Source organism: Macrotis lagotis, chromosome X, assembly GCF_037893015.1.
Source record: "Macrotis lagotis isolate mMagLag1 chromosome X, bilby.v1.9.chrom.fasta, whole genome shotgun sequence".
Lineage (NCBI taxonomy): Eukaryota > Metazoa > Chordata > Mammalia > Peramelemorphia > Peramelidae > Macrotis > Macrotis lagotis.
In genome coordinates this window covers 695,232,696-695,248,315 of record NC_133666.1, presented here as the reverse complement: position 1 = coordinate 695,248,315, position 15,620 = coordinate 695,232,696, and the positions used below count along the sequence as shown (strand labels likewise).

At 48.9% G+C, this 15,620-nt stretch overlaps 1 protein-coding gene across 12 annotated transcripts in view; it reads left to right on the top strand.

Annotated features, from left to right (window-relative positions):
* The window catches only part of ARVCF (ARVCF delta catenin family member), a 337,170-nt gene that overhangs the window by 263,630 nt on the left and 57,920 nt on the right, over positions 1-15,620 (top strand). For all 12 annotated transcript variants that reach the window (XM_074206513.1, XM_074206512.1, XM_074206520.1 and 9 more), the window contains 2 exons: positions 5,558-5,716; positions 12,436-13,064. In XM_074206513.1, the coding sequence (XP_074062614.1) occupies positions 5,558-5,716; positions 12,436-13,064 (788 nt within the window). The remainder of the gene's footprint in view (positions 1-5,557; positions 5,717-12,435; positions 13,065-15,620) is intronic.

The following is a 15,620-nucleotide window of genomic DNA, read 5'->3' as shown; positions in this document are numbered from 1 at the left end:
ACGTTCTCAACGGCCCTGCCCTCCAGAAGCTTCCATTCCAACAGGGATGCAGCACTACAATCACCCTGTCCCTCCCTTCCTGTTGGGACCATCTTGAGTCAGACAGCAGATATAAAATAGTTCAGTTAACTGGAAAATGTGGGTACTTCTGGAGGGCACGAGCCCTGAGGGCCCTTGTAAATCCACCTAAACTGTGTAAGCCAGGCTTTATTGGGCCATTAGGAAGGCCTTCTGGATGTGTGTGTGGTTTCCAGCTTCTGGGCTGGGCCAAGACCTCTGGGGGCTCATGTTGGGGGTATTGTATTTTGAGCACCAGTAAAATGAGAGCGGATGACATCTCACCCAACTCTCCCTGGTCCAGGCTAGCCTGAAGTGGGGGGGGAGGCAGAAGAATCAGTGTTGGGCCGCTGGCCCAGGACACCCAGTCTGTGGGGGCAGGTGGGGTGGCCAGTCTTGACTGGTCTCCTGAACTGCTTAGGGAATGACTGCCCATGGATGAGGAGGAGCCAACCTTGGGACTGTTTGATGGTGGACTCTCTCTCACCTTTCTCTGCTCTTGGAGAAAAATGACCCCTAGGACCTGGGACTTTAGGGTGAAATTCTAGTGCAACCCTCTCTTCTTACAGAGGAGGAAACCAAGGCCCAGTTCAGAAGAGGAATTTGTCCAGGGTGCCAATCATTGTGACACAGACTTTACAATTATTAGCTTATTTCATCCTGTAGGTTTTATTATTATTATTTCCATTTTACAGACGAAAAAACTAAGGCAACCAGAAGTTTCTCAGATTCCAACCTGGGCGTAAATTCCAAATCTAAGGTCCTGCCTTCCCTGAGCCTTGACCTTGAGAGACAGTCCCATAGTGACTGGAGTACTGGATTTGTACTAAGGAAGACTTGTGTTCAAATCCTAATTATTAGTTGTGAGACTGAGTAAATCACATGAACCTAATTCATCTTCTGGACTAACTTTTCTCTGAGGTCCTTCCTGAGTGCCCCTGGTCCTGTGATCCCACCCTCTGTCATCTTTCTAATTGGAGTGGTTTTCCCCTGGAGGGTGAGAGGAGTTCCTGTTCTCTTGGTTTTTGGTTATTTTCTGAAGGAAATGAAATCCAACAAGAGCATCGACTGAAGGAATAGGGGATGGCCATAGACTGAGGGAATAGAAGATGGCCACGGTTGAAGGAATAAGAGATGGCCATGGAATAAAGGAACAAGGGATGGCCATGGACTGAAGGAACAGGACTGAGGGAGTAGGAGATGGCCACAGACTGAGGGAATGGGGGGATGGCTATGGACCAAAGGAATAGGAGATGGTTAGGCTGGAGAAGAGAACACTCAGGGAGGGATGTGAGAAGTATTTTCAAGTATTTGAGAGGCTGCCTCAAAGGAAAATCATAGGATCACAGATGAAGAGCTAGAAGAGAACACCCCAGAGGGCATCTCATCCACCTTTCCTACTTTACAGATAAAGAATGAGGCCTACAAAGGAGAATTGACTTGGGATTGGCCTTGTTCTGCTTAACCCCAGCAGCTGATCCTAGAGTGAGCGGGGGGGGGGGGGGGGGGGGGTTGCTTACAAGACAGGCCATGATGGTCAACACTGATAACAGTGTTTGAAGACTCATGAAATATTTTACATCTGTTATCTCAGTGGAGCCTTAAATTATCCTATTAGGATCTCCACTTTACAGTTGAGGAATCTGAGGAGGCCAGAGACCCAAAGTCCTGGGGCAGGATTTGAATTCAGGTCTCACTGGATCCCAGTCCAGTGTTCTATCCAAGATGCCATGGAGTTACTCAGATTTAGGCTTAACATCAAAAAACTTCATTAGTTGAGACTATTCAAAAGTAGAAGGGTCCGACTTGAGAGGTGACAAAGTAGAGGACAGACCTCATGAGGATGTCCCGAGTTTGAATTTTGCTGCAGTCACTGTGACCCTGGACAAGTACCTCAGTTTCCTCATCTGCAAAATGGGATAATAATATCCCTGATTCCCAGGTTTGTTGTGAGGATCAAATGAGTTATTGTATGTAAAGCAAATCTGAAAGTGTGCTGGCTATTCTTATCACTGGAATTAAAAAAGAAATCTTTTTTAAAAATTGTTTACATTGGCGCCACTTGGCATGACCACCCTCCTAAAGCCTTCCTTTGTACCAACAAAAGGCAAAGCCAGTGGCCTGGTCTGATGGTGTATTCAGTATTCAGCACTAGTGGTCCTCCACCTCTCCTGAGAGATGGAGACATGTTCCATCACCTGTTCTTGGCCACCAGTCGTGGTCATTGACTTTCACTGGATGTCCCGTGGCTTGTCTGGGTTAGTTTCCTTTATATTCTTGCTGCATTTTTTTTCACAATTCTGGTCTATACCCGTCTTGGAGGTATCCAAGCAGAGGACACCCGCTTGTCAGGATTGTTATCTTGCATGGGGCACCTAGATGTTGCAGTGGATAGAGAGCCCTGGCCTTGAAGTCAGGAGAACCTGAGTTTCAGACAGTAGACACTAGCTGTGTGACTTTGGACAACAAGTCACTTAACCATGATTTCCTCGCATCCAGAACCATCTCCAGTTGTCCTGATGACTCTGGAGGAGAAAGTGAGGCTGGGGACTTAGCACAGCAGCCCCTCCCTCAAGTCGAATTCATGTTTGTCACAGTCACCTTCCTGATGTCATGGTCTTCAAGAATGAAGGACAAATATCTTGCTCAGATACAGGTTGGAGTTAGGGGTCCTAGAGGGTCCTTCCAGCCTCTGACATTGCAAGATTAACTGTCACCCATGTGCTAGGGAGCAGAGATGTTTGTCATTCTCCCCTGTGCTTCCCAGACCATCTGGGTAGAAAATAACCCGACCCTGGGGCCTCTAGAGGCATAGATCTGGGTCTGGCCTATGCTGTCATCCTTCCCAGATTAGGGTCACACCTGTGGGGGAGCTGTCCTTCCCCCTCCTGTGGCCAAGAAAAGACCTGAGGCTCTGCCCAGTCTGGTGGCTCACTCCATTTTTAAACCAAACCTGCCCCCACCCTGCCCTCTGCTGAAGCTGTCTTCCCTACCTCCTGTCATTCCTCTGTCTCCCCTCATCCCTGGATGTCATTCACTTTAATAAAACATCCAGCCATTCATTTTTCTTTCTGTCTGTCTCTATCCGTCTGTCCATCTCTCTGTCCGTTTGCCCATTTGCCTATCCGTCCATTTATCCAGCCATCCATCTTTCTGTCTGTTTCTCTTTGTCCACCCATCTGTTCATCTGTCTATATTAATATTTGTCTACCTCTCAGTCTGGCCTTCTGTCTATTTATCTCCTTCTATTTCTCTGTCCACCTATCTATATTCATATATCAACTGTCTCTATCCAAGTTTCTACCTACACATTGGCCATCCAGCTGTTTTATCTATATCCATTCATTGGTCTTTCCATCCATCTGTCCCTCCAACGGACTGTCTATACATCTATCCATTCACCTTCCCATCCATCCATCCATCCATCTCCTTTTAAGTGCAGAATCTCACACAGGGGCATTTGAGTCAGATCCGCCATGTCCCTCCCCTCCCAGAGCTCATAGCCTAGGAAGGGGTTGATCGAGTGCCTCCTTTGTATTGGAGCTATGTTGGGGCGTAGGGTCCATCAATGAACAAACATTTAATAATTCCCTACTCTGGGCTAAGGGGAATACAAAATATTGTTTAAAATAAGATCCTAGATTTAGAGCTGGAAGGGACCTTGGAAGCCAATGACCCCAACCCCTTTCATTTCTCAGAAGCACAAAGGTTAGTTGCCTATGGTCACATGGCCAGTTAGTAGCCAAGTCAGAATTCAAATCCAGGTCTTACGACTACAAGTTCAGGAGCTGGCAATATGATGTGATTGGTAATATTATTGCAGACTATATTTAGGAAGGCTGAGGGTCCAGAATACAGAAAGTCTTAGTTCCTCGGCTGCCTTGTGGCTCCATCAGACCTCAACTGAAGTCTTGCATCCAGCCCTGAGTGTTGGCCATATGACCATAGGCACCATTGGCCTCCAAGGCCCCTTCCAGCTCTAAATCTAGGATCTTATTTTAAACCACATTTTGTATCCCACCTAGCCCAGAGTAGGGACTTAATGTTTGTTGATTGATAGACCTATGCCCCAACACAACCCCAGTGAAGGACATTGAAAACCTAGAGCATGTTGGGAGGAGAATGTATACATGAGCCTCAGTCACAGGCACTAGGAGAAGAGCGAGGCTGGGGGTTGAGGGCACAAGAGCTGATGAGTGTTCCATGGAAAGGAATGAGATGCTCTCTGTTCTCTGGGACCAGGTCAAAGGTGGACAATGAGCTAGGAATGCTTCTTGATGTCCCAACAATGAGAGCTGTCCCAAAGAGGATGGCATTGAACTCACTCCTCCTTGGAGGTCTGGAAGGAGAGGGCTAGGGTCAGAGCCCTGCAGCCAATAGCCAGCTATCCTCAGCAGCTTTTGTCCAACTGGCAGCAGGTGATGGCTAGCCTTAAACCCATAGGGGAGGAGGTGTGGGTGGGAGAGGCGGCTCTCTGGTGAGCCATTCACTCCCTAAGGGTTCTCTGATCCAGAGTAAACTGACCCAACCTCTGTTCCAGGGCTGGTCCAGGAAAGGGGGGGGGTACTGATGGCAATGAATTCTCCACCAGAAGTCTTTCCTCTCTGGACCTGGCTGAGGGCGGCTCACAACTCCCCACTGCTCTACCCTCCCTTCTCACTTCCACCATTATATTTGTAATTGTGTATATATTGTAATTTTGTGTGTGTGTGTGTGTGTGTTTGTAGGCAGGTGAGAAGCCCCTTGAAGTCAGGGAACATTTCATTTTTGTTTGGATTCCCAGAACCCATCACAAGTACTGGAACACAGTAGGCACTTGATAAATGTTCATTGACTAATTGACAGGCATTTATTAGGCACTTATGAGGCACAAGGCTCTGTGCTCTGGCCCAAGAGGAGGGAGAAAAGAGAGGAAGCAAAGACCCTGCCCTCAGGGAGCTTACTTTTTTTTTTGCAAGGCAAACGGGATTAAGTGGCTTGCCCAAGGCCACACAGCTAGGTAATTAATAAGTGTCTGAGACCGGATTTGAACCCAGGTACTCCTGACTTCAAGGCCAGTGCTTTATCCACTGATTCACCTAGGTGCCCAGGGAGCTTACTTCTAACAGATAAAGGTTATATACAGGCATCTGTCCAGGCCTGGGCATCTGACTCCTGGGCAAGTAAGGGCAGAGGTTGGCAAACATTGAGGGGGCATGAACTGATGCAATTGAGGTGCTTTACCCTGGAGAAGAGGAGACTCAAGGAACTTGGCAGTCATGTTGAAGTATCTGAAGGCCGCCCTTTGGAAGAAGGGCAGACCTTGTTCTCCTTAAGGCCTGGGGACAGGACCAGGAGCCTGGGGGTGAGGAACGAGGGTCTCACTGAGGCTGGATGGCAGGAAAACCCACCTCCCTTTAGTACTGTGATACATGCCCAGAAGCTATGGCCAGGGGTGGGCATGTGTGTTTGGGGAGTGGTGAGGCAGCCTCTAAGCATTGATCCCCTCTCTTCATTCTAGGAGCAAAGTCCTGGCAATCAGACGTCCCTGGCAATGATGCAGGAGCCCCCAGAGATGGTCGAGGAGACAGTGACTGTAGAGGAGGACCCGGGCACACCCACATCCCACGTGTCCATCGTCACGTCAGAGGATGGGACCACCAGGAGGACAGAGACCAAGGTAAGAGAGCCTGGTGCATGAATCTAGAACTAAAATAAGTCTTCATTTGAAGAACCACCCTCCTGACTTTGACAGACAGAAATAGAGCAGAGGATTGAAGACAGGAAAGCCTAGATTCAAGTCCTGCCCTAGATGCTGGTGACCCCATCTAGTCATTTAATCTCCATGCCTCAGTTTCCTCCTTGGTAAAATGAGAGAATTGAACCCAATGCCTCCAAAGACCTTTCCAAGGTAATGTTTCTGATAATCTTTGATCTGTATAAAACATGAGGGTCATGTGTTAACTTAAGAGGTCTCATGAACCTCATGTTTTATACAGATCAAAGATTATCAGAGACATTACCTTGGAAAGGTCCTGCAGGTTCTAGCCCCGGCTCCATCATCCACCTGGAACAAGTGTCCTTCTTTGGCTTCAGTTTGCATTTCCTTCATTTTGAGCAATGGATAGGCATTTAACTCGCATGACAGCCCACCTCCACCTCCATGGTCTTTCCCAGACTAATCACATGTTATTGGCCTTTACTCTTTCTACTTCATAGCCAACTCCCTTCTCACTGGGCTGCGCCTTTGGTATTTGGTTTCCCATCTCCAGAGGGAAAAAAAAAGTTGCTGGGTTTTTTTAAGAGGCAATTGGGTTTAAGTGACTCACCCAAGGTCACACTACATATGCATGTTAAGTATCTGAGGTTATATTTGAACTCAGGTCTAACTGTCTCCAAGGCTGGTGCTCTCTCCACTGCATCACCTAGCTGCTCCCAAATTCCCTTTACTTTTTATTTATTCATTTTTTTTGAGGCATCTGGGGTTAAGTGACTTGCCCAGGGTCACACAGCTAGTTAAGTATATGAAGTCAGATTTGAACTCAGATCCTCCTTACTCCAGGGCCAGTACTCTAATCTCCTCTACCATGTAACTGCTCCCCAACTGCATTTTCTTTTTATTTATTTATTTTTTGAGGCAATCAAGGGTGAAGTGACTTGCTCAGGGTCACACAGTTAGTAAATATATGAGTATATATTTTATCTCATCTTCTCCTGATTCCAAGACCAGTGCTCTATCCACTGCATCATCTAATGACCTCAATTATTTTTTAAAGATAGGGAAACTGAGGCAGGGTGAGGTTGCCTGAGGTCACCCAGAAAGGCAGTGACTGAGCCAGCTCTCAAACCAAGCCCAGGCAGCCAGCTGTTCCTCAGACAAGATCCATCAGAGACAACTTCAAAGGCCTTCAGACCAGAGCTGGAAGTCGAGGGCCGGAAGAAAGTCTGCCAACCCTGGGTGTCTGGGGGAAGCGGAGTCCCTTAGACTGCAGTGCCAGGGCCACAGGAATAAACCAACCCATCCCAGGAATCCCAGTCATGCGGGGATGGGGGCTCAGATTTCCACAGAATGAAGGGAAGGAGGGGCTGAGACACCATCTGCTTTACCTCCTACCTTTTAGAGAAGAGGAAACCGAGGCACAGGGAAGAGGAAATGGTTTTTTAAAATGTGCTTTTATCAAGTGCCTACTATGTGCTAAGTGCTTTCTTTACAATTGTGATTTCATTTGAGTTTCAACCCTGGGAGGTGGGTGCTACTGTTATATTGTTTTTAATGGATGAGACAGAGGTTAAGTGATTCATCCAGGGTCACACAGCCTGCTGTGGGATTTGAACTCATCTCCCTGACTTTAGTCCAGGGCTCTCTGAGAGATTTAGAGTTGGAAGTTAGCTTCCTCTTCAAATTAACAGGTGAGGAAACAAAGTCCCAGAGAAGTGAATGGCTTGTCTGAAGTTACAATGCCAGAGTTCAAACCTACATCTGGAGCAGTAGCCAGCAAAGGGCTCTGGATAGGTTTGAATTTTGACATTGTTGTGTGTGTATACTCTGTGGGACCTTCCCACAGAGCCTCAGTTTCCTTCTCTGTAAAATTGGACTACAGGATTTCTAAGGACTCTTCCAGCTTAGAGGGATGGTCTTGGGATCCTTTGATGTTCTCTGGCTCCAAATAACTAATCAATCAATAAACATCTATGAAGGGTCTACCATGTGGGGTGTTTTTTAAGATGTAAAAGACCTAGGGGCAGCTAGGTGGCACAGTGGAAGGACTGACTAGGTGGATGGAGCAGTGGCCCTGGAGTCAGGAGTACCTGGGTTCAAATCCGACCTCAAGCACTTAATAATTGTCTAGCTGTGTGACTTTGGACAAGTCACCTAACCCCATTGCCTTGTAAAAAGCAAACCAAAAAAAGGTATACACAGCCTTTCTCTCAATTACCAAGGTAGTTCAAGAACTACCTTTGGTCAGTCATTTCCTGATCCCATTTGGGGTTTTCTTGGCAGAGATTTCCTTCTGTGGCTCATTTTACAGATGAGGAAATGAAGACCAATGGTCACTTTCCCAAGATCACACAGCTAGTATGTGTCTGCATCTGGAGTTGAACTCAGGTCTTCCTTAGTCCAGGCCCATTACTCTATCCATTGAAGCATCACCTGGCTGTCCGGTTTGAGGATTATTCTCCCTATTTTACAAATGATAAGAGAAGTGAGTTCATACGATCAGAGACTTTGAGCTGGGAGATTTTGAGACCATCTCATAAAAACCCTTCTTTTTACAAAGGATGAAACCAAGGCCTAGGGAGGTTAGTATACTTAGCCAAGGTCACACAGCTCACAAATAGCAGAGCCTGAATTCTGACTCTAAATTACTGGATCACGTATCTGACACAGGAAGGGACCTTAGAGCTAGCATTTACAGTGACTAATAGCATTTCTATTGGGCTTCAGAGTTGCAAAATGCTCTACATTTATTAGCTCTCAAGAACCTAGGGAGGGGGTGCAGCTAGGGAGGTAGCATGGTGGATAGAGACAGGAGGGCCTGAGTTCAAATCTGGCCTCAGAACTTATTAATTGCCTTAGCTGTGTAACCTTGGGCAAGTCACTCTTAACCCCATTACCTTCAATAAATACATTTTTTTTAAACCTGAGGGAGATAGATATTATTTTTATTCTCATTTTACAGATGAGGGAACTAAGGTAGGTAGAGGTTAAAGACCTGCTCTTGGTCACACAACTAATAATTAAATGATGCTGAATTTGAACTTGGGTCTTTCTGACTCCTGCAGTGTTCTGTTTACCTCACCATCTGGCTGTCCCTACTGATCCCACCCTTAGCCCCCCCCATTTTACAGATCAAAAAACTGAGGCTCCAAAAGGTAAAGTGATTTTCCCTTTGTCATCCAATTAGTTGATTGGCAGAGGCAGGACGCCTGACTTGCCCCAGATCGGCCACCTGGCTGCTAACTATCAGACCTGAGATGCTGGGCCAGGTCTTCTACTCCCCCCGCCCCCACCATAAGAGACTGGGAGGGTGAGCTTACTGGTCCGTGGCCAGAGCCCCAAGAGGGCTAGGGGAGCTGGTGAAAAAGGAAATGGGTCTGGATCACTGAGGCCCAAGCAAAGCCTTGCCAGCACCTATCCCAGTCTGGCACAGATGCCAGGGCTGAGCTCAGGTCCACGGACAGGCCCAGAAGGGATGGAGATGATGCATGTGAGAATCCTCTTTCTTCCCCTTCATCTCCAACTGCGTTGGAGTAATGACTTGAATGACATTCATGATTTTGAAAAATAACCTGTAATAATGTTAACGATTTGGAATCACAACCCTATTTCTGCGGCACATTAACATTTACAAGCCATGGAGGAAGGAAGTGGTGCTGAGATTATTGCCTCCGTTTCACAGACAGGGTAACTGAGGCTGAGGCAGGGAAGGAAGTGGCTTGGTCTCGGTCACACCACTAGGAAGGGTCAGATCTGGATTTGAATCCAGGGCTTCTGACTGCAAGGCTGAACAGCTTTCTGCTAGATCAACCTGCGCTGGCACAATTGCCCCCAAGGTCACCCTCTTTCTGGCTGTGTTAGCTCCTCTGGGAGGCTGGTGCTGGGGGACAAGGAGGGAGAGAAGATGAGGAGGGGTGTAGGGTACATCATGGCCCTGGGTTTGAGGCCTCTCTCCTATGTAACATTAGGCAAACCATTTCACCTCCTCCTCATGGGTCCTCAGCAACCAGACTCAAAAGGGTATCTGCCATTGGAGAAGCTCTTGTTTGGTCCCAGACCCCCTCCCCATCTTGTTGGCATGTATGTCTTTGATGAGATAGGGAGGGTGAAGGGCAGATGGGACCCAGATGATCATGGCCTGGGTCCAAATAGCTGGGACTCCTTCCCCCCAGAGAACAGTGAGATGAGGGAAGCCAGTCAGGAAGAGGCCCCTAAGTATGAGGGACGTGTTGTCCACCCTCCAGCTACTGGGGGAATGTGTCGGCTGATGGGGCCTGCTTGGCCATGGAGATGCAGCCAACCGGGGCCTCTGAGTTGGGGGCTGGAGACAGCATGGGGGGGGGGGGCTGTGCTGAAAGCAGGACTTTTCAGAGACTCCTAGACCTGAGGGGAGTGGGGGGCATGCCAGAGAAAGGAACTGTATTTCTAGGGTGACACGGATCACTTGGCCACAGGAATGTTGGACACTTGATTGAAAAGTAGAAGGATCCTCAAGGGTTGTCTCCTCCAGCCCCCTCATGTTACAGATGAAGAAGCAGAGGCCCAGAACAGGAAGTGAGATGGCCAAAGGCACACGGGTCATGAAAGGTTATGGATCAAGAGAAAGAAGGAAACTCGGGGACCACCCAGTCCAAGAGCAGGGAGCTACCCCTGGCTGATGGCCTTCAAGTAGAATCTCCCTTGTCAGTAGGTCATTGAGGAGACGCTCAATGGGATAACAGGAGTGACTGGGGGAGGGAGGCATCCAGGGAGACATCTGCCGAGAAGGCTGGTGTGATCTCTGTGGCAGGGTCAGGAAAGAAATGGCATGCCTGGCAGGGGGAACAGCTTGAACAAAGGCCTAGCAGCTGGAGAGTACAAGGCCTATTCAAGGGTCCAGGAAGGGTCGAGTTTGCCCAGATCATGTGAGAAAAGGAAGTGAGAGCTGTGATGTGGGGGTACTTACCAGGATGGATCCCAGGTCTCATATGTACCAGTATGTTTTCCCCTTTAGAATGCAGGCTCCTTAAGGACACAGTAATAATAAATTATTATTTATTGCTGAATTCTTTAGTAAATTATTAAATCTAAATAAATTCCTTATAAATAATTTAAATATTTAAATTTCTATAAATTTATAAATAATTTAAATCAAAATTAACAATTTAGAATAAAATAAATTAAGAATCAAAATAAATCCAATTCTTCATTATTCAGTTGTTATTATTAAACACTTGAGAAATGCTTTGCAGTGTGAACTAGGGGATCTTGGAGATCTTAGGGTTTGAAATTTGGTGAGGCTATGAAATGGGCACAGCCTATGACTCTGTCTCTCCTTCCTTCCCTTCCTCCCTTCCTCCCTCCCAAGCAGGGACTGGGCCAGGACCTAGGAAAGCACTGGGAAGTCCAGAAGGATCTATCCATTGGGGATGGAGCCTCTCCCAGAGGATACTGACATGAGCTATCCACTCCTGGACCCTGGTCTGCTGCTGCTGCTGCTGCTGCTGCTGATCAGGGCCAGAGGCAGCTGCTGCCAACCAGCCTAGGAAGGAGTCTGGGGGTGAGGGGGGAGAGGCCTAGCCGCTGCCCCTATGACTTTTCCCTTCTGAGCACTAATGGCCTGATCCCATTTGGCGGGCACCAGCCTAAGGGTTCACCACTTAGCTTCTGGTAGCATCCGGATGCTTTTGCCTGGAGTACATCCCCAGCCTTGAATCTGTTTTACAAGTGCCCATAAACCATCCAGACAGCTGTCCTGCCAACCCCTCCCCCGCTTTGGTTGCTGTGTTAACAGAAAAGGGGAAGCTTATGGAGGCTCCTCTGGCTTGGGCCCTGCTTTAATGGTAGCGAAGGACCGCAGGGATGGGCGCCGTGCTTGTGGAGGCTTCCTCTACCTGCTGACTCAGCTTGGAAGCCCATGATCAAACCGATTCCTAGTCACAGAAAACTAAACCTCTGAAAGCTTTTCTTTACAGCAGGCCTGGGGGACAAAATGCAAATAGTCTCACCCATTTTACACAGGAGGAAACTGAGTTCCAGAGAAGGGAAGGGATGTGCCCGGATCACACAGCAAGTCAACAGACTTGAACCCAAACTAGTGTTTTTTCCACTTCACTTGGGCTGCCTCTGATAACAGTTTACCCACAGAAATGCCCATCCTGGCATCAGGGTTCGCACAGATATCAGAGCTGAATGATGCCCTGGATTTTGATGTCAGAGGCCCTGACTTCAAAACCTGCTTCCACACTTACTACCTGGGTGAGCCACTTCATCCATCTAGGTCTCAGTTTCCTCCTCTCTAAAATGAGGGGATTACACTGGCTAATCATTAAGGTTTCTTCCAGCTCCAAATCTACTGTGCTGTGGCCTGAGTTCGAATTCTACTGAGTCTTCTTATTTCTCTTTGTGTCTTTGGGCATTGTTTTTCTTATCTGTTGATATACTTCTCTCTTCAGAGGCGGGGGCCTGTGGATGCAGATATTGTCTGTCCTATGAGACACAACGGTAACTGTTTTTCTTTGTTGCAAGAGAAGAGGTTGGGATGTGGGAGCAAAGGAACAATTCTGGAAATAGCCGTGGTGTAGTAAGCAAAGACACTAATACAACTGTTTAGAAAAGGAGAATTTGGGATCAGCTCCCTTGGTGCTCTCAGGCCAGGAATCCAAAGACCCAGTCATTGATGGTGGGCTTCTGCCTTGCAGGTCACGAAGATGGTGAAGACGGTGACGACGAGGACGGTGCGCCAGGTACCCCTGGGGCCCGACGGGCTCCCGGTGCTGGACGGCTCCTCCCCCCTGGGCAGCTACACCGACTCCATCGACCGGCGCTACCTGAAGAATGGCGAGCGCTACCTCCCCCCACAGGCCTCCTCAACCCTGACCCGTTCCTACAACAGTTATGGGGAGGGGCCGGATGGACCCTACCGCTCCTTTCACGCTCATGATGTCAGCGGTGGCAGCTACGGGGGCGCCGAGCTACCTGATGGTTATGGCAGTCTGTCCCGTGGTGTCGGCTACCGGCCCCGCTATGCTTACATGCCTGGCAACAGCTACCGACCTGAGGAGGGCAGTTATACCCTGCCCAGCCGGAGGGAGGCCTATGGGCCGCCGGGGGCCCAGCCCCAGGTGCCTCCTGTGGGCAGCGGCCCGGACCTCACCATGAGCAGCCGTTCTCAGCCCGAGAGATTCCAGCCCGAACCTTACGGGCTGGAGGATGACAACAGAAGCCTGGGGGTGGATGACGAAGGCTACGAGCTGGACCCGGATTACTCCACCGTGAACCGGCGGCTACCTGTGGGGGTCCCTGAGAGAGGCCGGCCACACAAGGGCAGGTAATGGCTGAGCACCGCCCCCAGCTTCCCCCAAGACTGCCCCCTCTCAGGGCTTGTGTCAGATGGGCTGAGCCTCACATTCCTTAGAGGGCCCAGGATGGTCAGTAAGCATTTATTAAGCTCCTGCTGCATTCCTGGGTTAAGTTCTAAGGGAGCAAAAGCCAACCTGTCCTCAAGGGTCTTACAGTCCAGTGGGGGAAGAAAACATAAAAAATATATAAAGCAATTGATAAACAGTTAAATAGGAAATATCAGGGAGGTTATTTGAACTAATAGGCCTGGGGCTTCCTAGAGAAGAGGAAGATTTTAGTTGGGGTTTACAGGCAGCCAGGGGGCATCAGGGATCAGTGTGGAGAAGAGAGCAGTCCAGGCTTGGGGAACGCCAGAGATAAAGTCCAGAGTCCAAAGTCCAAAGATGGAGAGAGGTTGGGGGCACTGAATGGAAGAGGACGTGGAGGGGAGCAGGGTGGGAGGAGGGGCCAAGCAGAGCATTTGGACTGAATCTTGAGGCCATAGGGGGCCCTTGGAGCTTATTGAATAGGAATGGTACGACTGGGCCAGTATTCTCATTGTTGTTGAGTAATTTTTCAGTCCTGTCCAACCCTTCATGATCCCATGTGGGGTTTTCTTGGTAGAGATACTGGACTAGTTTTGCCATTTCCTTCTCCAGATTATTTTACAGATGAGGAAACTGAGGCAGACAAGGTAAAGTGACTTGCCCAGGGTCACACAGCCAGTATGTGTCTAAAATTGGATTTGAACTTGGAAGCTGAATCTTCCTGACTCCAGGCCCAGTGCTCTATGCCCTTTGGCACTCCCTAGCCACTCTCAGTCTTATAGATGAGACCTAGAAGGGAATTTCAGAATTCTTGAACATGGGGAATGCATTGGGAGTAATAGCCACAAGGAGATGGGAGGGGAGAAAGATGAGGAGCCAGTGAGCTGGGGCGGGGGGGGACCAGTAGCATGAATCTCCATGGAGGAGAGATTATTGAGTGATAAAGGGAGATAGAGCTCTTGGGGGAGGAGAGAGAGAGAGCCTAGAACTGATGGGGGAGGGGTCTTCCAACTCCCCCACTTTGACCAGGGAACCTCAAAGCTAGAAATGGCCTTGGGTTAGAAGCAGAAGCAGACAGGGCTATCACCTGGAGGAGGGTTCAACCCCATCCTTTTGGTGGAACCTTGGCCAGGGAAGGTACAGAGAGGTTAGTGTAGGCTCTTATCAAGGAAAAGCTCCCAACAGCGTGGGAGGACCTGGCTTTGAAGGGAGTGACTAGTTCCAACAACTAGAACATTCTCTGACACTTTAATGTTTGCAGAGCACTGTATAGACATGCAGTTACCTGGACCCCACAACAAGCCCTGGATGTTTCTATGATTATAGTTTAGGATTATATGATTATAGTTTAGGAAACTAAGGCAGGTGAGGTGGCTTGATTTACCCAGCCTCAGGTAGGAATCGAACTCAGATCTTAACTCCCAAGTCTGCTCCTAGTGCCCTAAAGCCCCTGGCACTTACATGAGGTCTTAAGGTTTACAGACATCATCTCATTTGGGCCAGCTCAGGGAGAGAGGTCATTAAGGGGATGATTATACAAATTTATTGTTGGAGAAACTGAGGCCAGGAGATAATGCATGTCATGTCCAAAGTATGGTGTATGTCCCATGGATGTCAGGAGACCCCATCTATACAAGCAGGAAGACTTTGTATTTATGGAAGGTCTCTGGAGCCAGAGGTTGCCAGACCCTCTGCCCCCACTAGGAATGCCTCTAGGCCGGGGCTCTAACCTAAAGACAGTGGCTCAACTACTCCCAGATGCCCAGGAGGAAAGAAGAGGAGCAGAATACTCACCCCCCCAATAGGGGGACTTGGGCTTATCAATCTGAGCCTATGCCCTCCCCCTTGGCAGCCACAGGGGAGGCAAGGTCCAGGCCTGGCCCCTCAAGATGGCATTCTCTTGGGCTGGGAGGTCAGGTAGGCTCAGAGAGAAAGGCAGCTGGGCTCAGCCTCCTCCAGACCAAGGCACAGCCTCCCAAGGACCCCTGAGCCTGTTTGCGGGGCTCCTCCTCCTATTAGGAAGGAACCCCACCCCCTACCTCCCCCCTGCTCTTCCTTCTTTCATCCCTCCTCCACACAACTGCCCCCACTCCTCGGCACTGGCATTTCTGGGTTGATTGGTGGGTATTTGTGTCAGAATCTTAGAGTTGGCGGGGGCCTCGGAAGTTATTCAGGCCTACTCAGAAATGCATGTGCCCCTTCTGCCACATGTGTGACAAATGGGCATCCAGCCTCGCTAGGAGACCTTCTGGGAGGGGAGAGGAATCCATCTGTGGTAGCGACCCACTCCATCAGGGAATTGTACTTAACGGTCAGAATGATTTTCAAGCCCAATTCTGCCTTTTTACAGCTTCCTCGCATGCATCCCAGGTGGGTCTTCTGGGGCCAAGCAGAACCAGTCTGTTCTCTCCTCCATATGACAGCGCTTCACATATTTGAGTTATAACAAAAATACTCCCCTCCCCCCCAAGTCTGCTCTCCTCCAGGCTGAATAGCCC